Below are 22,755 nucleotides of genomic sequence, written 5' to 3'. Positions count from 1 at the left end.
ATTAGAAACAAGGGGTGCACTTTTCTCAGTTGAAATTCTTGAGTCTTAATGCATTTCCCTGTGTACTGTGGAGGCATAGGAGCTCCTTTAGGCACCTCTGGTTTCCATAGATATGCGTCTGACTGAAAGGACACGTTATGGCATGAAAGTGGATTTGCTCTTGGTGTGGACAAAAGAGAGCCGGCCATCTAGAAGGACAGAAGATTCGAGATTTGCCTTTCAAGCTCTAACGTGTGTGTGTGTGTGTGTGTGTGTTTATGTGTGTATGTTTGTTTGTATGGGTGTATTGTATGTATTTATGTACTGTAACTGTGAGCTGAGACGTATATTGCAGGATTGCTGACGTCCATTACGGTGTTCTTTTTTTCAGTCTTATGGCTGCTTATAGATTCTAAGCTTGGGGAGTCATGACTGAAACAACTCTCCTCTTAATTAAAAGGAAGCTGTCTGTTCATCCATTCTTTCCAGATAATAATGCCATTTTCTGTGGATGAGCAAGCTGACATTTCCCCCTCTCCCTCTGCTTCCATATGCTGTAACATGTGAGTGTGCAGTCACAGTGTCTCTAATGGGTCTGTCCGATGCTGCTGCAGCAGACCTCCAGACACACTGCGAACGTCTCATCTAGTTATTTTAATTCGCAAAACGTTTAATTGAAGGGGAATTTGTGTCCCGCTGAAAACTTCCAACTTCCCTTTCTTCCATACAAAGGGCAATAGCTGTCCATTTCTGTTGTATCCCATTCACAGTTATGAAATCAGGATGCTCACGGTACGTGTAATAGGATTAATTATATTGCATTATTTCCAGGTCTTTCTTGCAACATCTCAGTGAGGAGTACTTTTTAATTAAGCTTTAAATACAGTAAGACACAATGGCAGTTGCGCCCTGCGATGGATTGGCGACCTGTCTAGGGTGTATTCCTGCTACACGGCCAATCCCTGCTATGTGTGCTATTTACGTACAGTGATGAAGGAAGCAAACGTCCCCTGTGCTTTAATTTTAGTATTTGAACAAGTGTTGTAGTTCTTGATCAGATTGTTTAATTGTATATTTGATGAATAAATAACAAGGACATTTCTTTGCCAGGTAACAAATGACAGGTTGATGAAAGACTGATAACGGTTTAGCATCATATCTCCATAAGGCAGTTACACATTGAGACCAATTAATATTTAGTCATGTTATTTGTGCCTTGTGTGCTTTCCAAATGGTGCCTTTTTGCCTGAGACAACTGCATTTCAGTGTATTTAACAGTGGCCTGCATTTGAAATTGTGTTTTTATTAAGTTATGACTCATACAACACACTGGCAAAACTGAGACTGTTCATTTCACCACAGACATGTACATTATTAAACAACCTGCAATATAAAATAATTAATAATTAAATAAAGTTTACATATGTTTTGCTAATTAATTTCTTGTAAGTGCATCAACAGCTGGCTGGCTAGCTAGAAAAAAATATGAACATTGCCTGACAGTGCATTATTGTAGTTCACTTGATACTTGCATAAAAAAGTCCACTTGGCTTCATTGTTTGTGAGATTTACTGTACTTTATATAGGGCAAGTAATGTGGTGGGCTTTCATTTTTCGGGTCAGTTTTGTTTATAAAGATAATGGAACAAATAAAGAAGCTTTTTTATCTTTATGATTTCTTACTGGGAAGTGCTCTTCTGTAAAAAACAGGATGCAAAAAATAATCTTCTGCTCCAGTCTTTTTAGTAATTCCAATAAACCAAAGGTGGGGTTGAGTAAGTCTTTTGATGATTAGATAGCGGCCTTGCATGAATTTGATGTCTTTTTCTGAGCAATTGTACATTTATTACTGCTAGCAATTTTCTAAATTGAAAAACGATGGCTCTGATTATGTCCTGGTGTTCATATAATGTCCCTTATTCATTATATAACCCCACTTGTGCTGCATCCTGGACGGCTTCCTGGTTAGACTGAAGCTGCAGCAAATCCAGCTGCTTAAAATTCAGGATAAAATCCAGGATAGGGGTCAGCAGTCTTTGACTAGCTGTATCCTGATACGGTCAGCAGTCTTAGACTAGCTGTATCCTGATAGGGTCAGCAGTCTTTGACTAGCTGGTGAGGAGTACATTTGTAGTTCCTCCGCCAACATCTATAGTTAGCGGTTGACCTGTTGAATACATGGAACTCCCATATGTTCAAGTGGCCTCTGATTTATCTCCTACTGGCACAGTCGGGATTTGATCCCAGGCGATTGTATATGTGGGTACCTGCAAGACACCAAAAAGAAATCTTTCCAAGTTAGGGCCATTAACTTATACGCATAACATTCTTTCCCTGATACCATTTCCTTTTCTAATTTTCACTTATTATCGTTTAACTCATGCATTTGGATTATTAAATGGAAACACTGCCGTTTATATAAGTTTGATATATACAGAGATGTTGTCTATAAAGTTGAACTTGGACCTGAAGCTGAAAAGAATTTAGCTTGTAGATGTTGAAATCGAACTATACTATCCGCAGTGGAGCTTTAGCAATTGTACAGCTGTGCAAATGACTCCGCTGACTTATGCAGCTAGTTAAGCGTAGCAACTTACTTTCTCTTGCTTGACATAATGCTTGAATTAGCTTGATAATAATTGGTGTTTAATAAGCAAAGTGAAATGTGTGAAAGGCTTTTTTTCAGTTGTTTTCAGCTTACTCCATAAGCCTCTGGGTGGAGTCAAGCTGTTCTATCGCTGCAAGAGAGAAGAAAATCCTTTCTGTCCCATTATCGGCGGCCAATGTGGAAATTACTATTTTCTGATCAGATGGCATATTCATCTACAGTTATAATGGTCATTTGGTTAAACGGTTGAAGAAATTATTCATATACCTTATAGTCCATCAACATCACCCAAAATTGTCCCTGGCCATGAATGGGGGCATATTTTATGTGCTTAAATATCAACTCAGGCGAGAAAGAAGTTGGCACATCCCTAGTTTGATAAGTTGAAGAAGTGCAAAAGTGGGTAGTTTTTTTTTTCAATTAAAGCAACATCAAAGACTTTTCTTGAAAAAAAAATGCATAATTTGAACTGCTGGCAAGGGAGACGGACCAGTAATCTACGCTATTAATATTGTACCATTGACGCGCGATATCATTTGAAGGATGCCACGCTACGGAGGATTGTGGTCGTTGCATGGAGATCGTAGCCGATGTCGGGTGCGCGAGTCGTTGCGGTTGTGAATGCAAATGAGTTCCCTGAGTAAATGGACCCTGTGCTGTTCCAGGAGGGCTGCCTCCTGCATCGCCTGATTTTTCACCGCGCGGCAAAGCTGTCAAAGACTCAGCTGTCTGAAATGCAACTCTGATAACCTGTGATGGTACCGTCAGATGTTACCGCGGTGATCCTGAACACCTCTGCAGTTTTACAGCGTTTTTACTTTCACCCCATATCGTTTCACTCCACGTGTCTCGGGCGCATGGCTCTTGTGTTGTTTCTTGACAAATACACATTACATTACATTACATTATAGGTATTTAGCTGACGCTCTTATCCAGAGCGACTTACAACAGAGTAACCAAACTCAGGATCAAGTCCGCTTAAGTCCATTGAACAACATGTAGATAAAAAGCCTTTACTATGATGCATACAATAAGGAGAAACAAGATAGTCTGAACAAAATTTTTTTTTTTTTTTTTTTTTTTTTTTTATAGTTATGGGAGGGGGTTTAGGGAAGAGGAGAGAGGTACACAGAGAAGAGGTGCGTCTTGAGTTTCCGTTTGAAGGTGCTCAGACACTCTGCTGTTCTGACCTCCACTGGAAGATCGTTCCACCATCGTGGGGCCAGAACTGCAAAGAGTCGAGACCTTGTTGCTGCTCGTGTAGGGGGAGGAATCAGCCGCCCTGTAGTAGCCGATCGGAGCGATCTGGCCGGCTTGTAGGGTCTGATCATCTTCTGCAGATAACCAGGAGCTGACCCCTTGACTGCTTGGAAAGCAAGCACCAGTGTCTTAAACCGGATGCGAGCTTGCACTGGTAGCCAGTGGAGGGAGATGAGGAGGGGAGTGACGTGGGAGTCACGAGGGAGGTTGTAAACCAGACGTGCTGCTGCATTCTGGATGAGCTGAAGGGGTCTGGTGGCTGATGCTGGGAGACCAGCCAGGAGGGAGTTGCAGTAGTCCAGACGTGACAGTATCATGGCCTGGACCAGGAGCTGTGTGGAATAATTGGTGAGGAGTGGTCTTATTCTGCGGATATTGTATAGGATGAACCTGCACGACCGGGTGGTTGCCGCGATATTCTCAGAGAGTGACAGCCTGTTGTCGAGCACAACTCCAAGATTTCGGGCACTCTGTGAAGGGTGTAGGGAGTGTCTCCTAAAGAAATGGGGAGATGAGAAGTGGGAGAGGTAAGAGAAGGAATATGGAGAAGTTCCGTTTTGTTTGTGTTGAGCTTGAGCTGGTGTTTGGTCATCCAGCTCTGGATGTCACTCAGGCAGGCGGATATGCGATCGGAGACCTGAGTGTCTGTGGGAGAGAAAGAGTAGAAAAGTTGAATATCATCTGCATAGAGATGATATGACATGCCATGGGCGGCAATAACAGGGCCAAGGGACCTAGTATACAGAGAAAAGAGGAGGGGACCAAGGACAGAGCCCTGAGGGACCCCAGTTGTGAGGGGACGAGGAGCTGATACTGCACCGGCCCAGGCAACCTGGAAGGAGCGGCCGGAGAGATAGGACGCAATCCAGTTGAGGGCTGGTCCGCAAATTCCCAATTTTGTCAGGGAAGACAGAAGTGTAGGATGGTCAACGGTGTCGAAGGCAGCTGAGAGGTCAAGAAGAATTAGGACAGATGAACGGGATGCTGCGTGTGCTGCGTGGAGAGACTCAGTGACGGAGAGCAGGGCAGTCTCCGTCGAGTGACCGGGTCTGAAACCAGACTGCTGAGGGTCTTGGAGGTTATGTTTAGAAAGAAATGCATAAACTGTGAAATTTGGTTATCCTTTATGTCCTGTCCCATTTCTTTACGACTGTACTTTTTCACAGAGGGTTCAGACCGACCAGAAAGTGACTGAAATGTAATATCTTGTAAATTTGCTTGTCATCCGTGCTGCCGCGAAGTGAAGGAGAGGGGAAACATTATTGGTTTTGAAGTCGTGTTGAGCCTGCCGGCTCTCCGATGCTGTTCCTGAACGAGCCGGGCTCGAGGGCACTTGCGCCGCTCCTCCGCTACACGATGTGAGTCTCCGCTTGTCGCCTAACCGCCAGGCCCGCCTGTGTTTTATGGCGTTTACTTCCCAGAGGCTCACAAACATGATTACCAGCCCGCCTCTGTCCTCGTGCCACGAGCGGCGGGCTGGAGCCTCTAGCCTGGAACGCCGAGAGAGCGGTGGCTAAACTTCTTTTCTCTGAGCCCCCTTTCATGTGCCCCTCATCGATCTCCGCTCTTGAGCCGGAGAGTGGCTCACCGAATAGGGTGTTGGGGGGCGACACCCTGAGAAAGCCGAAACGCATTAGAGACTTGTGTTCCCAGGAGTGATGCGGTGGTGATGGTTGAGGGGGCCCGGCTTCCCATTTGCTAGTTAATGGACTGAGCGAACCCATGCGTGAAATTCGCCACACGCTCAGCAGGCACGTCTCTTTTCTCTGAATCTCAAGTGGCAAAATTTTTGTCGTCACATTTCGGTGCACCTGTGAAGAAACATCTGTAGCTCGCGCCCGCAGACGCACACGAAATGAGGTTTCTGAAAGTTTTTCCCCTCTGCGTCCTTCAAAGATATTTTTGTTTTCGTGCCCAGAGATAACATAAACATAAGGGTGGATCCAGAGTACCAGAACCACCCTTATGTTTACTTTTCTGGGTGCCAAGTTAGAATCAAAATGGCTCAATGAAACTGTACTCTACTGAGGTTTTAATTTGATATACTCCCTTCTGGGATTCTCCAGGACCACGAGCAAGACCGTGATTAACTAACAACACTGATAGGAAAGTAAGGCTTCCCCAACCCTATAATGTGTGTAGGACTGCTAAGTGCTACCGGTTGCTGACTCATTTAACCATTCTGAAGACTGTGCAAGAAAAACACTGTCAGTTTCTTCTAATCAGGAAGCCATCGATAATGCAGATCAGCATCACTCACTGTAGGTGCCCACGGAATCTCGCTCTGCTATCCCTGGCCAACGCATGTCCTCACCAAGATGCATGCTAATGTTCTGTCTGGGCAAGCAACACGATGAATAATCATCAGGAATTTAGTCAATCATGCATCTTGTAGGAGGCAAATGAATCCTTTTATTATGATTGAAGCTAATTAGCCGACCAAAGAACTGCAACTGCAGTGAACTCCTGCCTCCTGAAAAAATGAAGATTGCTATTAGCTATAAACCCTAGATTAGGCCTTTTATAATAGGGCCTCACTAACTGATGGGTTCGCGTCCAAGGTTGCATAGCACCATGTTGTTAAAAATGTTTCTCTGATAAGGGTTCAGTAATAATTAAAACTCTTATTAGAATGTCTTATAATTAAAGTCATTTCTAAAATGCAGCCCTGTGCAAACACTATTTTTTTTACTGAGCCTGGGTTTTTATTGAAGAATGGTTGTTAATTTTACTGTAGCATCCTGTTGTTTGAGAACATGGACTGATAATGGCTGTATCAGTCCATGTTTATTCTCTCAGTTTACTTAGAGTGGAGCTGTATAGAGACCGCGTAATAGTAAAAGACATATGTAATAATCTAGTGCAGTTTTTATCACGGTGCACTTTGCGAGAAGAGATACGACTGTCAGCAACTGCATGTATGTGTTTATATTTCCTAAAGTATTACAGTGAATTTAAGTGAATGCATTACTAAGGCGAACTGTGTGTGTGTGTGTGTGTGTGTGTAGTTCACTGAATTATGGGGTGGTCCCCAGACAGACATGGGTCTCATCCTATGGAAACAGCCATCATGTGTGCTAATGGAGGTATATGTGCTATGGGCTTTGAATGATGGTTCTTGCTGTTCACATGAAAAACAAAATAGATATGATTGATTCACTGAGCCATCTGTAATGGACACCTGTGGGAGAAGTGTTGGCAACTAAATATTATTTATACATTAATCTTTATAGTAAATGTAAGTTTTCTATTTTATGCTGTTTTATGGCATCTGGTATGAAACTGTCAGTGGCCATAAACTATCAGGAAGAGTGAATGTCCATTGTTACTGATGCAGTGCCTCTGAATTTAGTGTATATTAAATGCGATAAAAATTGAGATTCTGAATTTTCAGGTTGACCTGGCTTAATGAATATTATTAATATTAACATGGAGAGCATATGAACTACTTTGTTCAATTTATTCATGCAGGTCACAAATATGGGAAAGATGATTATGTCTTTTTTTTTGAGGGGTGGGGGGGGAGGGGTCGGTGGGTTTGCCGCCTTGGGATAACATTGGCTTCACTGCCTTAATTGCTGCTGGATGGGGATATTTTCTCCATCAGTTAATACAAATTCAGGTGCTGAGAATTTTGGCGTGTTCTAGTTCTACTTGAGTATCTATGTGGGAGGAAGAAATATCTTGCAAAACCTATGGGCTTCCAGGTTAGGCAGGGCTGCAGATGGGGGGGGGGGGGGTGGCGATAAAAGATGACCTGGACTAATGATGTGCGATATATGGCTGATATCAATAACCAGGATTTGACCGGCCATTTTGGCTAATGCCGTCAATGACAGCTCCCTGTTTTACATGCGCATGAACTGTTGATCAGTTTAAAATAAATAATAAATAAGAGGACTTTGGAGGACTATGATTAGGCCACTTATCAAGCTATACATTTTTTACTTAATTGACAGCACCTGTGGGGCATCGAATGCCTCGCCTCTCAGGCGTATGTGTGTTATGATATCACCTCAGCCGTTAACATAATCATAAAGTTTATGGGCCTGTGTTGTTAAATTAGTTTTAAGCTGTTGCCTGCCTGTGTGACCATGATATTATTTAGCCACGCTGCCTGCAGCATAACGTGTGCCATTCTTACAGAATGGGCGAAGCGAGGCTAGTTTATTTATATACAGTAGCACATTTCATATGCGGTGACAGTTCAATGTGCTTTACAAAGAACATTGAACAGATAGCATTTTATTACAAGAAGGAAAAAATAAGAAGATAGAATGACAAGAAAAATAACATAAATAGTAGGCTATATATACTGTACCATTTATTTATGTACCATTATATAATATATAGCATATAATAAATAAAAGTTTTTTTGCAGTTTAAAATAGGCTGTGTAGCTTGGTAAAAAAAGGTTTAAGCCTGCTCTGCGTTAGAGTTAGAGTTAGGACATGTCTCAGATCTTCTGGCAGTTTGTTCCAATGCAGGCATGTTCCCGTGCTGCAGGTCTCTGATTCAGCAGTGAGGTGAAGCCTCCTGGGTCAGATTTTCCTGCGTGTCGTCCCTCCTTCAGACGGTAACGCGCCGTTCTTTCTGGATGAGGTCGGAGGTGTTTTTGCTTCTTGTGCGAGACGAGCTTTTAATAGTGGAAGCAATATTTAAATGTGTATTTTGCGGCTGTGTTCATTTGCATAATTACTTTTAATAAATACCCCCCGAATCAACAACTTGGTGGGTGTAGCTTCACACAGGACTTGCAGTAATTTGTCTTAGCAAATTTCCCCGTGGTCTTCTGAGCTCCATTACATGCATTGATACTGACGCCATTATTGTATCCGCCTATAGTGTGTACATTGAAATGCATATAATATTTATAATGCTTTCATATGCTCAATAAATAAGTTGTTTGCAGTGTGCTAAACAATATGTTCTTCTGAGGTTCTGTGTTATCCCGTTGATTTGTGCACAGTGTTGATTTTAAGACTAGAGAACATGGATGGATATCTTATTCGAGACTGTGCCGTCTCTCTGTGATTGGTCAGTGAGTCATATAGCTCTTTTCCTGTTTCCAAGGGGAACACTGTCTCTGTCTGTGCTGAAGTATTATTTTCCGCAGTGGTTGTCAAATTGCTGACATCCAGCTCTGTAGAATAATTTCTGTAGATATTCACTTTAATTATACAACCAAAGGCTGTGAAGGGCTTATTTCAGATTAATCTTTTAACTAAGAAGTGAGAGTGGCTCTGTGCACTGTTGGTTGTAAATAATTGACTGAGATTTTAAACCCCCAATTAAACCGATCAGCAGGGAGAGAGGAAATCCCTTGGTGGCCGATTCATTAGTAATAATCTCTGACATTTGTGCCAGTGCAGACTGATAGTGTAGTTCAATCCGTTAGAAACCATGTCAGGGATTATAGCTGTTATGAAGCAAAGACCTTTAATTCAATTTAGACAGAGAAAGACATGAAGCAGAAATGCGCGGGTATAGTTATTATTTATAGAACGAGAAGGATGAGTAATTGTTATAAATATAAAGTGAGCATTCTCTATGAAGTTCAGCTTTTATTTAAGGGTTTTTTTATACACTTTGGATTCACCATGTAGAAATTACAGTACTTTTTATACATTCTCAGTCACCCATTTCAAGGCACCATAATGTTTGGGACATATTAATGTTATGTAAATGAAAGTAGTCTTGTTTAGTACTTTGTCGCATATCCTTTTCTTGCAGTGACTGATTGAAGTCTGTGACCCAGACATCACCAGGTATCTTCGCTGGTGATGCTCTGCCAGGTCTGAACAGATGTCTTCAGCTCTTGCTTGTTTCGGGGGCTAGTTGCCTTAGGTTTTCACTTCTGCGTATTAAATGCATGCTCAATTAGATTCATATTGAGTGAATGACTTGGCCAGTCGAGAATTTTCCTGTTTTTGGCTTTGAAAAATTTTGCAGCCAATGATTTTTGAGTTATTTGCTTGAACTGGAGGAGATATGATGCTTCTGTACACTTCAGAATTCATTCTGCTGCCACATCATCAATGAAGACAAGTGAACCAGTACCTGTGGCAGCCATACATGCCCAATGTATCATGGATTGGAGTGGGGGGTGGGTGTTCTTTAGATCTTGGGCAGTTCTTTTTGGCCTCCACACTTCGCTCTTGTCATCACTCTGATACAAGTGAATCTTGATCTCATGTTTTCATAACTATTCAGTCTCTTTTAGGTACTTCTTAGGAAACCTAGCAATCCTGTATTTGCAGCTAACTAGTGGTTTTCATCTTGCAGTGCAGCCTCTGTAGTTCTGTTCGTGAAGTCTTCTGTGGAAAGAAATCACATCAACATGTCCATGACTGCCTTCTGAAGTCTGTTTATGATCTGTCAGACAGGTGTCTGGGAGTTTTTCTTCATTATGGCGGGAATTCTTCAGTCATCAACTGTAAAGGTCTTCTTTGGCCTACCAAAGTTTACCAGCAATCACTAAGCTTACCGGTACTCTCTTTTTTCATAATGATATTCCTAATGAAGGTTTGGCCTATGTCTCTGTTTTTTTCTGCCTCATAATGGCTTTCTTGACTTTCATTGACACAACTGTGGTCCTTATGTTGACAAGCAGCAATAACAGACTGTAATCAAAAGCCTAGAATCAAGACTTTATACTAAAAGCTCTTATACCCATTACATTACATTACATTACAGGCATTTGGCAGACGCTCTTATCCAGAGCGACGTACAACAGTGTATAACCATAACCAGGAACAAGTATGACGAAACCCCTAGAGAGAAGTACCGGTCCAAGTACAGGGAACAACCGCATAGTTCAACCTGGACCCTGGTGGTTAAACTGATTAACACTAACAACGAGAACGGCAACAACGCAATCTATGGAAAAATAAAAATAAATAAAAATACAAGTAGTCGTTAAGACTGGCGCATCAACTAAGTCACCTATTAAACAGCTGCCTAGTTACAACCCTAAGTTTAGTCATTTACAGGGGGGGAAGGGATGGGGAGAGGTGCAGCCTGAAGAGTGCGGGTGGGTCTTCAGTCGTCGTTTGAAATGGGTCACAGTCTCAGCTGTTCTGACCTCCACAGGGAGGTCATTCCACCATCGTGGGGCCAGAACAGAGAGGAGACGTGTTCTGGAAGTGCAGGTGCGAAGAGGGGGAGGTGCTAGGCGTCCTGTGGTAGCAGAACGGAGGGATCTGGCTGGCATGTAGGGTTTGAATATCTTGTGAAGGTATGCTGGGGCTGATCCCTTGACTGCCTGGTATGCTAGAACCAATGTTTTGAATTTGATGCGAGCTATAACAGGCAGCCAGTGGAGGGTAGTGAGCAGGGGAGTTACGTGGGAGTGTCTGGGGAGGTTGAAGACCAGACGAGCCGCAGCATTCTGAATGAGCTGCAGGGGTCTGGTGGCAGATGCCGGTAGTCCAGCCAGAAGAGAGTTGCAGTAGTCCAGGCGGGATAGAACCATTGCTTGGACCAGGAGCTGGGTTGAGTAGGTGGTGAGAAAGGGGCGGATTCTGCGGATATTGTATAGGAAAAATCTGCATGCCCGGGTTACTGCTGCAATGTTGTTGGAGAGGGACAGCCTGTTGTCCATCATCACTCCGAGATTCTTGGCGCAGGGTGATGATGTCACTACGGTGTCCCCTAAGGAAATGGAAAAGTCGAGGAGGGGAGAGGATAGAGCAGGAATAAAGATTAGCTCCGTCTTTCCCGGGTTGAGCTTCAGGTGGTGATTGTCCATCCAGCTCTGTATGTCCCTCAGGCAAGCGGAGATGCGGGTGGGGACCTGTGTGTCCGATGGGGAGAAGAGAGAAAAGAGTTGCGTGTCGTCGGCATAGGAATGATAGGACAAGCCATGGGCAGATATTACAGGGCCAAGGGATCTGGTGTACATGGAGAAGAGAAGGGGACCAAGGACTGAGCCCTGGGGAACTCCGGTGGTGAGGGGACGGGGTGGTGATACCTTACCCGCCCAGGCAACCTGGAAGGAGCGGTCAGAGAGGTAGGACTCAATCCAGTCAAGGACTGTGCCGCGGATCCCTGTTGCTGCCAGGGAGGACAGGAGGGTAGAGTGGTCCACAGTGTCAAATGCAGCGGAGAGGTCTAGGAGAATCAGGACAGAGGAGAGGGAGGCTGCTCGTGCGGCATGGAGTGACTCACTGACCGAGAGGAGTGCAGTCTCAGTCGAGTGGCCAGGCCTGAAGCCAGACTGGTGAGGATCAAGCAGGTTGTTCTCAGAGAAATAAGCAGAGAGCTGGTTAGATGCAGCACGTTCGAGTGTTTTGGATAGGAAAGGGAGGAGAGATACCGGGCGGTAGTTCTGAATGACTGAAGGATCTAGTGTGGGTTTCTTCAGCAGCGGGGTGATGTGGGCCTTCTTGAAGGATGAGGGGAAACATCCAGAAGATAGGGATGAGTTCACGAGGGAGGCGACAAAAGGGAGGATGTCTGGTGTGATTGCTTGAAGGAGAGATGAGGGGATAGGGTCGAGGGCGCAGGTGGTAGGGCGGTGGGTGAGCAGAAGCTGGGAGACTTCAGTGTCTGAGAGGAGAGAAAATGTGGAGAAACAGGGGGCGGAGGACGCAGAGGGGGCGGAGGACGCAGAGGGGGTGGAGGACGCAGAGGGGGTGGAGGACGCAGAGGGGGCAAAGGAGGTGCGGATGTCTGCAATCTTTTCGTCAAAGAATGCTGCAAAGTCATCTGCAGTGACTCTCTTCAGTACCCGCACTTAGGAACAATTTAACACAACTGACTAATCAGAAACGCATTTGTCCGAACCGTTATGGTGCCCTGAAATGGAGGGGCTATGCATAAAAAGTGCTGCCTTTTCTGAATAGTGGACCCAAAATGTATACATATGCCCTTAACTAAAAGCTGAGAATCTCCTACGACCGGTCATCTGAAATCTGGTGCTCAAATGGGCGGGGTTCGAGGAACGTGGGCGCCTGCGGCACAACAATCTGCTGCAGGAACACTTTGCCGTCTTCGGTGACCTTTGTGCCCCCACCCCCGGTTACGCCCCCCTCCCCTCCCCCCACACACACTCCGCCCCCTCCCACCACAGTGGGGCCAAACCTCTGACTGTGATGAAGGTGTGCGGCGGTGCCTGTGCAGACCTCATTAAACGTGAATGAGGGGTCTGTGGCATTGATGTGCCCCTCCACCGCTTGTTCATGTGAGTCCAGCTAGTCCGGTTAGACTCGCTCATTCTGCCTGGCCTGCATGACTGTTTTGGGCAAAGACTCTTGTCTGGAGTGGCTTGCATAACAACGCGATTTCGTGCTTTTTTTGTGCTGCTAGATATTTTAATGATTGAGTCGAGGGTAAACACCCTTGTGCATGGAGCCCAGGGACCGAGCTGGAAGTTGGCTCAATAGCTCCCTCGTGCATGTGGGCATCTGCTCCCGATATCACTGTCCTTGCCGCCCGTGTGTTAACTCATGCCCAGTTAAGAAGATTGCTTTGTCTGGCACTGGCGTTAATTGAGTGAACAGGATTGAAGAGTCCTCTTCAAATCTGCCACAATCCAGGGCATTGTCCCTCCTCAATACTACTTCCAGAAGAATTAATCATGGGAAAATAAGGCTTCGTTATTGGGGCTGCCGTGTATTGCTAATAGCTAACTTCTGTGAATCAGTACTTTTATGTATCCTTTCTTTAACCAGGAAAGCCCTATTGAGTTCAAAATCTATTTTACAAGGCAGACCTAAACTGCAGTTGGTTCAAAGCAGTGAGTCATTGATAGCAAGTAATCATTCCACCTGTTTTGCAGCAGACATGTCCACTGCTGAGACATTGGGCAGAACATATCAATGTTTTATGTTAATTGACTGAACTAAACTGAATAATTAGGGGCTTTTGTGGATGAAAATCCAGAGATCCACTAGCACTTGAGACCTTCATCGATGGACTCATTTCATTGGCATAAAAGGCTGGAGCATGGTGTTAATGTCTGCAATTTTGTTACATAAATAAATAAATGAATAAATACATATAGAATAAATTGAAATGTATGATACATGGATTTTTAGTATACATCTTCAAATAATGCTGTCTTAGAGTGAAGCAAATTATTTTGTGTTGCTTAGCTATGGCATCTGCTGACCTGTGCTGGTCTTTGAACACCATTGATTGTTATGATATATATGGTAGAAATAGGAACCCTGGAGTTACAGACTAATATTTAATTGGGCGGGGGAACCTCTAACTTGTGTTCCGGCTTCTCGAAGGAACATTTTTTGGTCCCGCCTGCTTTTGTTTGGTGTCACTGTTCCCGTGAACCGAATCCTTCCCACGGACCAATTTTCTCTGTTAGCTTTGCGAATCCTCCTTGATTGCAGCCACCTTTTCCTTTTAAAAGAGTTCCGGAAAAAAACTTCAAAGCCAGCACGGCTCCGCGCGGCGGGGCTGCTTCTTTGTGCGGTAGTTCCTCAGAGTCAAGTGGCGTTTACTTTTTCTTCTTCTTTCCTCGGTGACTGAAGTGCGTTTTGTTCTGCGCCATTACTCCCAGCGAGGGGACAGGAGTCTTCCCCATCTGTGGCTCCGCTCAGACTCCAGCAGCTCCCCCCGTACCCCCAGATAATGTCGCCGTTCTCCTGCGAAAAGCACGACGCACGTTGTCGCTCTCTGATTGTCTGTTTGTCTGTCCGTCTGTCAGTCTGTCTGTTCTCTCCAGCATTAATCGCCTATGTATGTTCATTATGAAAGAATAAAAGCGATATTGATTTCATAATTACATGAGCACCTGCTTTATTTTCAAGAGATAAATGCATATGTATAGGGTGTAGTGTGGATTCTGCAATGCTTGACACAAAATGTATTTTTCATTGAAAAAAAAAAAACATTTCTCGAGCGTCGCAAAATACCGGCTATTCTGCATCGCTTGACAAAATGCATTTTTAATTGCAAAATAGAAAAACAAAACAACACTGTGAAGATCTTAACCTTAACCTTTTTTGCTTTCCTTGTGAGACTTTCATCAGTACAGACACAGCTGACAGGTGCAGGGAACTCATTACCCTCAGACCCCAGAAGGAAAGGCTATGATGGTGGATAGCCCACATATGGGAGAATACAATCAGCCTCTAATGGGAGCTGTCTGTATCCAGATGAGACCATGTACGCGGCCCGAGTCCCAGGCTCGCCTTCCCCTCTCTCTTTCCGAATTTGACTTTTGCATTTGTACCTGGCAGAATCCAAATGACCTGCTGTAGCTGCGCAGATGGCCGAGCACTCTTTAGAGCGAATGATGTATTATCTCACCCAGGCCAAGAGATGGGGCGATGCCACACAAACAAAAACATTCCCGGCACTCTGGGTCTGTGTCCACCCAGCTGTGTCTACCTGTTGTAGAACTGACAGTTAATGCTCCTCCCTGGGAAATGTGCCGAGTCATTTACCTGGCTCTGTACCCTGCCCCCCTGTTTGTTCTCAGGGCTTTCTCAAGAGCGAACGGGTGGCCAGGATGGTGCAGAGCGGGGGCTGCTCTGCCTACGACTTCCGGGAAGTCTTCAAGAAGAACATCGAGCGGAGGGTCCGCAGCCTCCCCGAGATCGATGGCCTGAGCAAGGAGACGGTCCTGAGCTCCTGGATCGCCAAGTACGACGCCATCTACAGGGGGGACGAGGAAGTGCGGCGCCAGCCACCCAGAATGCACTTCAGCGCCGTGTCGGAGCTGATCCTCAGCAAGGACCAGCTCTATGAGATGTTCCAGCAGATCCTGAACATCAAGAAGTTTGAGCACCAGCTACTCTACAATGCCTGTCAGGTGAGTCTGAGCAGGCTCTGTAAAGTGAGTCATATAACACCTCTCAGGTGAATATCAACAGGTTCTGTAAAGTGAGGCATGTAACACCTGTCAGGTGAGTCTTTGCAGTACCTGTGAGGTAAGTACCTCTGACACCTGTCTGGTAAAGGCCTCTCACCTTCCTTGTCATCGCAAGTAGCTGCATAGAATCGCACTTTAATTGCAAGTTGCTTCTGAGAAAGTGTTTTGTGTGTAAAAATCAAATCCAGCAGAAGAATTTGATGCCCCAAAAAATATTTAGGGTATTTCAAAAACACCCAGGATGGCAGCACTTGAAATGATAACCAGTCTTTCGGGCTGCCGAAAACAAGCTAAGTGTAAGGATCTGATTTGCACCAGCCCGAAGGTTGCTCCTAGCAGTAGTTAAACAGACATCAGTTTGTGTGCTGCTTCATCATCATTAAGCATCCCAACACTATCAACTGTGTGGGACAATTTAATTACAACTGTATCTTAGCTGAGCTGTAATACAGAACCATTGTATTCTGGCCAAAGCTGAGCTGTGATACAGTACTATTGCATTCTGACTACCTCACAGTAATATTTTTGAATCCTTGCTACGGTGAACTACAGTAATAACAGTATAGCTGTATCGATGGTAAAATTTCCTTTTTCATTCCAGTTTTCCTTTTTTAATTTTAATGTAATTGAAATCATCCACATCCGTCACATTCCATTTTTGATGTTAGCTTTGCACTTAATCTCTCGGAAGATTTTCTTTTCAAAACAGACAAATCTGCTGTTGTAGATAAGTGATTCAGGAAAACTTTCACGATACCAGTTATTTAGTATAATTGCCTAAATCATGTGGTCGGTCTAAGGAAGATATGTAACTGAATAAAACTGACTACAATCTCAATTTCACTTTTACTGCTTACAAATGGAAAATAATATATGTTACAATTATTATAAAGTGAATACACCTGATTTTGCTGAACATGGTTATGAAGCCAGACTAAAGTACAATAATATAATGTTCCATTCAGGATACAATTAAATCAGACATGAATTAAATAAAAATAAGTTACCATATTGAAATATTCAAATGGAAATGGCAAAAGGTGTGGACTTTGAGCTGCGTGCCCTTCACTAATTACCATTTCGGCAGGTATTGGTGCTCACGTCACGTCCCTGTTTGAAGTTTCGCGTTAAAGGTCAGAGATAGGTGTGAATCCCTCTAATTAGTGCACCCACTTGCTTCTCTAACAGCCTGGCTTCCACAGGGAGAGAAGGATGGGGGGGGGGGGGGCAGGGAAGATGGATAGAGAGGCCTGTGTGTTGCAATTAACATTAAAGGATTAGTGCAATTAGTCATTTGTGGGCCTTTGATCAATTGGATACATGCACAGAGGTTCAGTGTACCTACTCTGAAGAGCTTGGAATCCTACCTCCAGCCATACTGTGACATTGACAAACTGAAAGCGTTTATGCGCTCATATAATTTATGAAAGAAAAGCAGATCAGAAAGAGGAATAAAATTGTAGTAATTGGCTTGACACATACTCGTGCTTTCTGCCATTTTCTTTCAAGCACCGCAGCCATTGCTGTTTAGAAATAACAGTCTGAGTATTTTAATGGCAGTAATAAATTCCTTGTTAAGCGTAAATTATGTGGATAGGACACATGACTGCACAAGAAGATAAGTCATAATTGAATAACTGGGGCGACAGGGGTTTATTTGACAGTCTGCATAGCTGTATCTCCCTGGTGTGTGAATATGTAAAATTCATGAACAAACTGTCGTGAACATACTGTGATTTAAAGATTTGTTGAAATTCAAGTGGTTTTTATGAAACATTTGTAATGAACAAATAAATTGTAGTATATGAACAGAACCAAGACTGGAGACACTGGCTAGGGAAAGAAAACATTTTTTTCTGTTGTTGCCAATTAGATGAACTTTGACTACATTTTTGTTTTCTATGATATACTGTATTATAATAAGTCTGTTGCCCCTGGCTGATTTAGTGATCGTTGTTGTAGTTCAGAATCTTATATGGATGATACTTCATCCAGTGGCATTTTGGTAAACAACATTATAAGTTGCTTTTGGATGCACCACAAGTACTCATTATCTGATTAAAGATTCAAGAATATTACATGACATTGTACAAAGTGGGTGATTTGATGGTAGTAATGATGGAAAGCTAATTTTTCTGATTGATTTTAGTTATTGTTCAAAACATAAATCATTGGCATGAAATTTTTCAGTGAAGATTACAGTTACCTGCTTTCTTTTGTAGGACGCAAAGGTGTGCAAAAAAAGCTATTATTAATTGCAGAATGACCACATTCTGTTTTGACATGTGGGAATCCCAATACCAATGCAGCACAACAAACCAGGTGAACAGGTCACTGTCAGATTCGTGTATAGATATCCGTTAGTACTTTCTGGTACCAGTAATCAGCATTTTTGTGCAGGCTGTGCTATGGGAGTGATGTCAGTGTTTACCTTTGATCTCTGACCTCTGACCTCCGTCGCTCGCTGAGGGCCCAACACCAATCGCTCCACACCCTCCCCCATTTTTTTTTTTTTTGCTCCAAACACCACCCGGGATTTCCATCTCAGCTGTTTGAGCGAGGGCAGCTTTCCAGCTGAAAGCGGCCTGGCTCGGGTCACCGTGGCGATGTAATTGCAGTTCCGTCGACCTGTAGGGTAACAGCTGCAGATGTGCGGGGGCTGTGTGACCTGGGGGAGGGGCCGGTCTCACTCGCAGGTGTGGAGCTATTCCTGGAGCTCTGGCGGAATCCACTCCTCGCGTATGAAACGATCGGCCCCGCTCCTCCGGGCATCGATTTGCTTGCCCTCTCATTCATGCACTCAGTCTAATTTGTTATTAAACATTCAGAGGTTTGACCTCTTCGCGCAGCTGCCTGCTATAGGTATAGCGAGCAAAATGTCATTTATTTGCGCGGTAGCTATCGTCCACACTTCAGCTAAACGCATTTCGGAAGAATCTAGAGAATTCTAGATCAGCTGCAATTCTGTTCTCAATCCTGATCCATGCTACTGCATATCAGTATGGAAATCCCAGGTTGCAACAGAAAATGTTCAATGTTTGGCTTAGCAAATGGAAAAACTGACATTTGAAATGGGCCATCCGTATATACCCTGTCATAAAAATCCCAGATGAATATTTATTTTTTTGAATTACTTGGAGGCTGTGATGGATTGCTGAAATGGGCATCGAGTCAGAGGAAGAATAATGTTTTTTTTTTTTTTTAATTGGCTATGGATTATGTGCTCCTTCTGAGGCCTATAAGTACTTCACTCTGATTATAGCAATACTATCATTCTGCATAGTCATTGTGTTCCAGAGGGAAGGAATGCTCTTAAACTTAATACCTCACTCTGAATGCTTCCGTCAGTTTCAGCAGTGGTTTGGCTGCCGTGGGACTCAACCTGTTAAGGCAACCTGCAAGTGTGTGGATGGGCCCCACATTCCAGTTACAAATTACACCAGTGCCAGCTGAGGCTGGTAGCCCCGCAGGACGACACACAGCTGGAGCCTGCATTGTGCAGGGAAGGGAGGCTTTCGGTCAAACGGGGCAACAGCGTCTCATCCTGTACCAGCAACCTCGCGAGCCGAGCGGGTGGTTTCACCTGTTGAGCTGCACAGGGAAGTGTCCTCCTCTTCCTCTGACTCGTGTGTGCGCAGCCACGGCTTGGCGACCGCGGCGTGATGAGAAGCGGTCGCTGACATCACACGCTTTGGAGGAGAGCTTTGTGTGGCAATGAGCCGATGAATATGTCTGAGCATTCCAAACTGGGAGGAAGAAGGGGCTTAGAGATAATGCTCCAAGCTAAAATCTGCTGGTGGAACACCTCAGTTAGAGTGTAGCAGCAGTGTCTTGGAGAGAAGGAACACTTCTATACTTGAATGCTTAGCCCATAGTGTTTCAGAGAGATGGAATACTGCAGAATGCTTCATGCAGAGAATATAGAATAGAATAATAGCTGGCATACAATAAATTAAATTAAAAAATTCACATTGAGGAAGGAATTATAGGTAGAAATTTAGAATTCTATTAAGAAAAAACCTAGTAAGAATGTCTGTGCGCAAATTGCGTAGAACTTATATAAAATACTTAAAAATAGGTGAAGCGGCCCAACACTGACATTAACAACCAAAGGAAGTGCCAGACAGATCTGTCTCTTGGCTAGTCTCTTTCGTCTCTGTCTGACACTTCCCCTCTCTCTTCACCTCCGCCTCAGCAGTTTTCAAGGCACTCGAACCCTGGCAAGCGAAATTGACGGTATTTTCGGATATCTAGTTTTTATTATTATCTAGTTTGATCATCGCCTTTGAGAAACATACAATATAATTTGATCTGGCAAACTTGCTCACAGTCCAGGGAGTCTCACTTGTGATTGGGTAGCTTGCTCTGTTTGGACCATAGGAAAGCTCTCTCTCTCTCTGTACCTGCTCTCGTCTTCACAAACATCAAAGGAAACATCTTTGGGCCAATTAGAGTTACGGTGAGGGTCTTGAGAATGTATACAAACCTGTGATGACCTGGGGTTTTCTCTCCTTTGAAGGTTTTTTAAAAATATTTTATTACCTTTTGGAGGAAATGCGAAACACTCAAAATATTGGGGGCCAGAGACCCTGTATGACCACAGAATGCCACAGGTAGCATAGTGCCTCTTGATTTTAAGTTTGAGTGCAATCTGCAGCTTTTAATTTAAATCATTGATTGGAAATCTTAATATCTGTATAGATAATGGTTGTTCAGGCCTGATATTTGAAATCTACATTTTTAGAAGCAGTTACAGTTTCCAGCGGTAACCAATGCGGTGCGTTTTGGTTTTGTTACATGGAAAATATTTTACTGGAAGTTGGAGACTGCTACTGGCTGGATTTAACAATTATCTGTCTACTCATTTCACCCCTGTTGTTAGAAACAGAAGTACATTTTTTTAGAGGTGTTCAATAACTGAGCTGGATTACCTACTAAAATATTTATGCTTGGTCTCGTTATAAAAAGGCTAAAACCATGAATCTTTTGATAATAATACCACCTGTATTTTAGACCTAAGGGAATACTTCCATTCTTGTTTTACTGAAATGCAGCACAATTCTGTAATATGGTTGTGTTTTTGATTTGTAGTTGCTTCACAATTTGCAGTTTGTTTTTGTTTTTTTTTCTTGTCGCTGTGCTTCAGAGATTTGTATTCTTGTTTTATGCTTTTGTATTTGAGTTTGTTTTCATATTTGTGTTTGTGTTTTGTTATTTGTTAATGTGTTTTTCCGATTTGCACTTGTGTTGTGATAATGTTGCGTTTCTTTGGGTGTCTCAGCCACCATAAGTAATGCTACAACACAATTACCACAAAGTAAAACAATATCTGCACAACCTTCTACTCTAGGAATACATAGAATTTCAGTTCATCAAATGCATTTGTTGAGGAGATATTGACAAAAACAAAAACAAAATAATGCTCTAGGTCAAAAATGACCTCCCCCATGCATCTAAGGTTTAATGAAGAGAGGAGTTAGGTGATTGATAGCCAGGTGTGGTGAGCTGTATTTGAAGCGGTAGTCTGTGCGAATGTGTGCGAGCGGGTTTGTGTATGAGATAAAAGCTGAAGTACACATTGATCGTGTTTGTGTCTGTGTCTGTGTACGCGTATGTGAAGTGAGAACTCAGTCAATGGCGGAGCCTGACACATCCTGCCGATCGGTCAGGAACGGAGCGGTCTGCTTCTGGGGTGGAGCGGCGCTGTCATCGGGAGAACAGTAGCGTCCTTCGCTGCTTCGCGATGACATTTCTATCCCCCCCCCAATGAACATGTCCAATATTGAAAATTAATCTCCGTTCTGTCCATCCTGTTTCATTACTGGACCGCGGAGGTGGGCAGGTGGCGGGTGAGGACGGCTAGCGGTTGAGCGTCACGAAAATGTGAGGAGCGAAAGACGCCGAGAGCATCAGACAGCGGATAGTCATCTCTGCCTCACACGGGGAACCAGCAGCGACAGGCTGGGCCACATAATCACAGACTGCGGTTAATCCTCGGATTGAGGCGTTCAAAGGTCTGCTGCTCGCCCTGTGCCAGGCTGTAGACTTCAGAGGTACCCATTAGGGCAGGAAGTCATTCCTCCAACATGAAAAACGTCCCCTGTGTTTCCGTTAGCACATTTTGGTCAGAGGTGTCCAATTTTATCCAAGAAGGGTGTAGGTTTTGTGTTAGCTCAGCACTAAGGCACCTGATTCTACTTGTCAGGTTCCTTTTCGGAGACCATGATTAGTTAATTGGTTGAATCAGGTGTCTTAGTGCTGGGCTAAGACAAAAACCTGGCCCTTTTTGGATACGGTTGGACACCCCTGATTTAGGTCTATTCTACTCACAACATCAATGAGTTACCTAAAATAGTCCTCACTGTTAACAGTACCTAGTTGTCTTAAACATTGTTGTCATAGAAATGCCATCAAAACGAAAATAGCATAGCAGGAACAGTTACACAGGAGCGCAGCAACAGGCACAGTAGTGCTGAACTCAAGTGTACTTCTTGTCCAAGGACGCTCTGCAGGCTGGAAGACATCGAAAGATAGGACTCCAGAATGAGTTTCATTTTGACGTTACATAGGAGCAAAGTATTTGCAAAGCAGCATTCAACTTTGTAGTCATGGGTGATAGTCGTAGTAGGCTACTAATTAGGGTAGTGTGGTGTGGCCAAAAGAAATCATATAGGTGTTCTCAGAAGTTTTGGTGATACACAATACATATCACAATATTTGTGTTGAATTATTAATATACAAAATAATGAAGATAATAATCCTTCCCAACTTAAATGGGATGTTGTGGGGGATTAGGCAACTTCTGTTTGGATCTATAGTTAGATCCTTTTTCCTTGATCCTTTGAGTACAGATATCTGATTATTATATTTCTTCATAGCCACAAAGCATTGGGCCATGTGATTTCAAAGGTGAAGGTATATAATAGTAATAATTCTAGTAATACGTCAGTAAATATAGTATTGTATTCATCAATGGCAGTGTGTTTATGCTGCTTACTGATACCATGAAACCATGTTTTTGCTGAATATTTCAGGACAGATATCATGCTGTGACAAACATATGCTGTGACAT

The 22,755-nt window shown here is 43.6% G+C and overlaps 1 protein-coding gene across 7 annotated transcripts in view; it reads left to right on the top strand.

Moving 5' to 3' along the window:
* Positions 1-22,755, top strand: part of cadps2 (Ca++-dependent secretion activator 2) — a 129,632-nt gene that overhangs the window by 31,789 nt on the left and 75,088 nt on the right. For all 7 annotated transcript variants that reach the window (XM_064342753.1, XM_064342750.1, XM_064342755.1 and 4 more), the window contains exon 3: positions 15,291-15,623. In XM_064342753.1, coding sequence (XP_064198823.1) covers positions 15,291-15,623 — 333 coding nt within the window. The remainder of the gene's footprint in view (positions 1-15,290; positions 15,624-22,755) is intronic.

The sequence above is a fragment of the Anguilla rostrata genome, chromosome 7 (assembly GCF_018555375.3).
Source record: "Anguilla rostrata isolate EN2019 chromosome 7, ASM1855537v3, whole genome shotgun sequence".
NCBI lineage: Eukaryota > Metazoa > Chordata > Actinopteri > Anguilliformes > Anguillidae > Anguilla > Anguilla rostrata.
The sequence above is the reverse complement of the archived record's forward strand: the minus strand, read 5'-3'. Positions and strand labels throughout refer to the sequence as shown.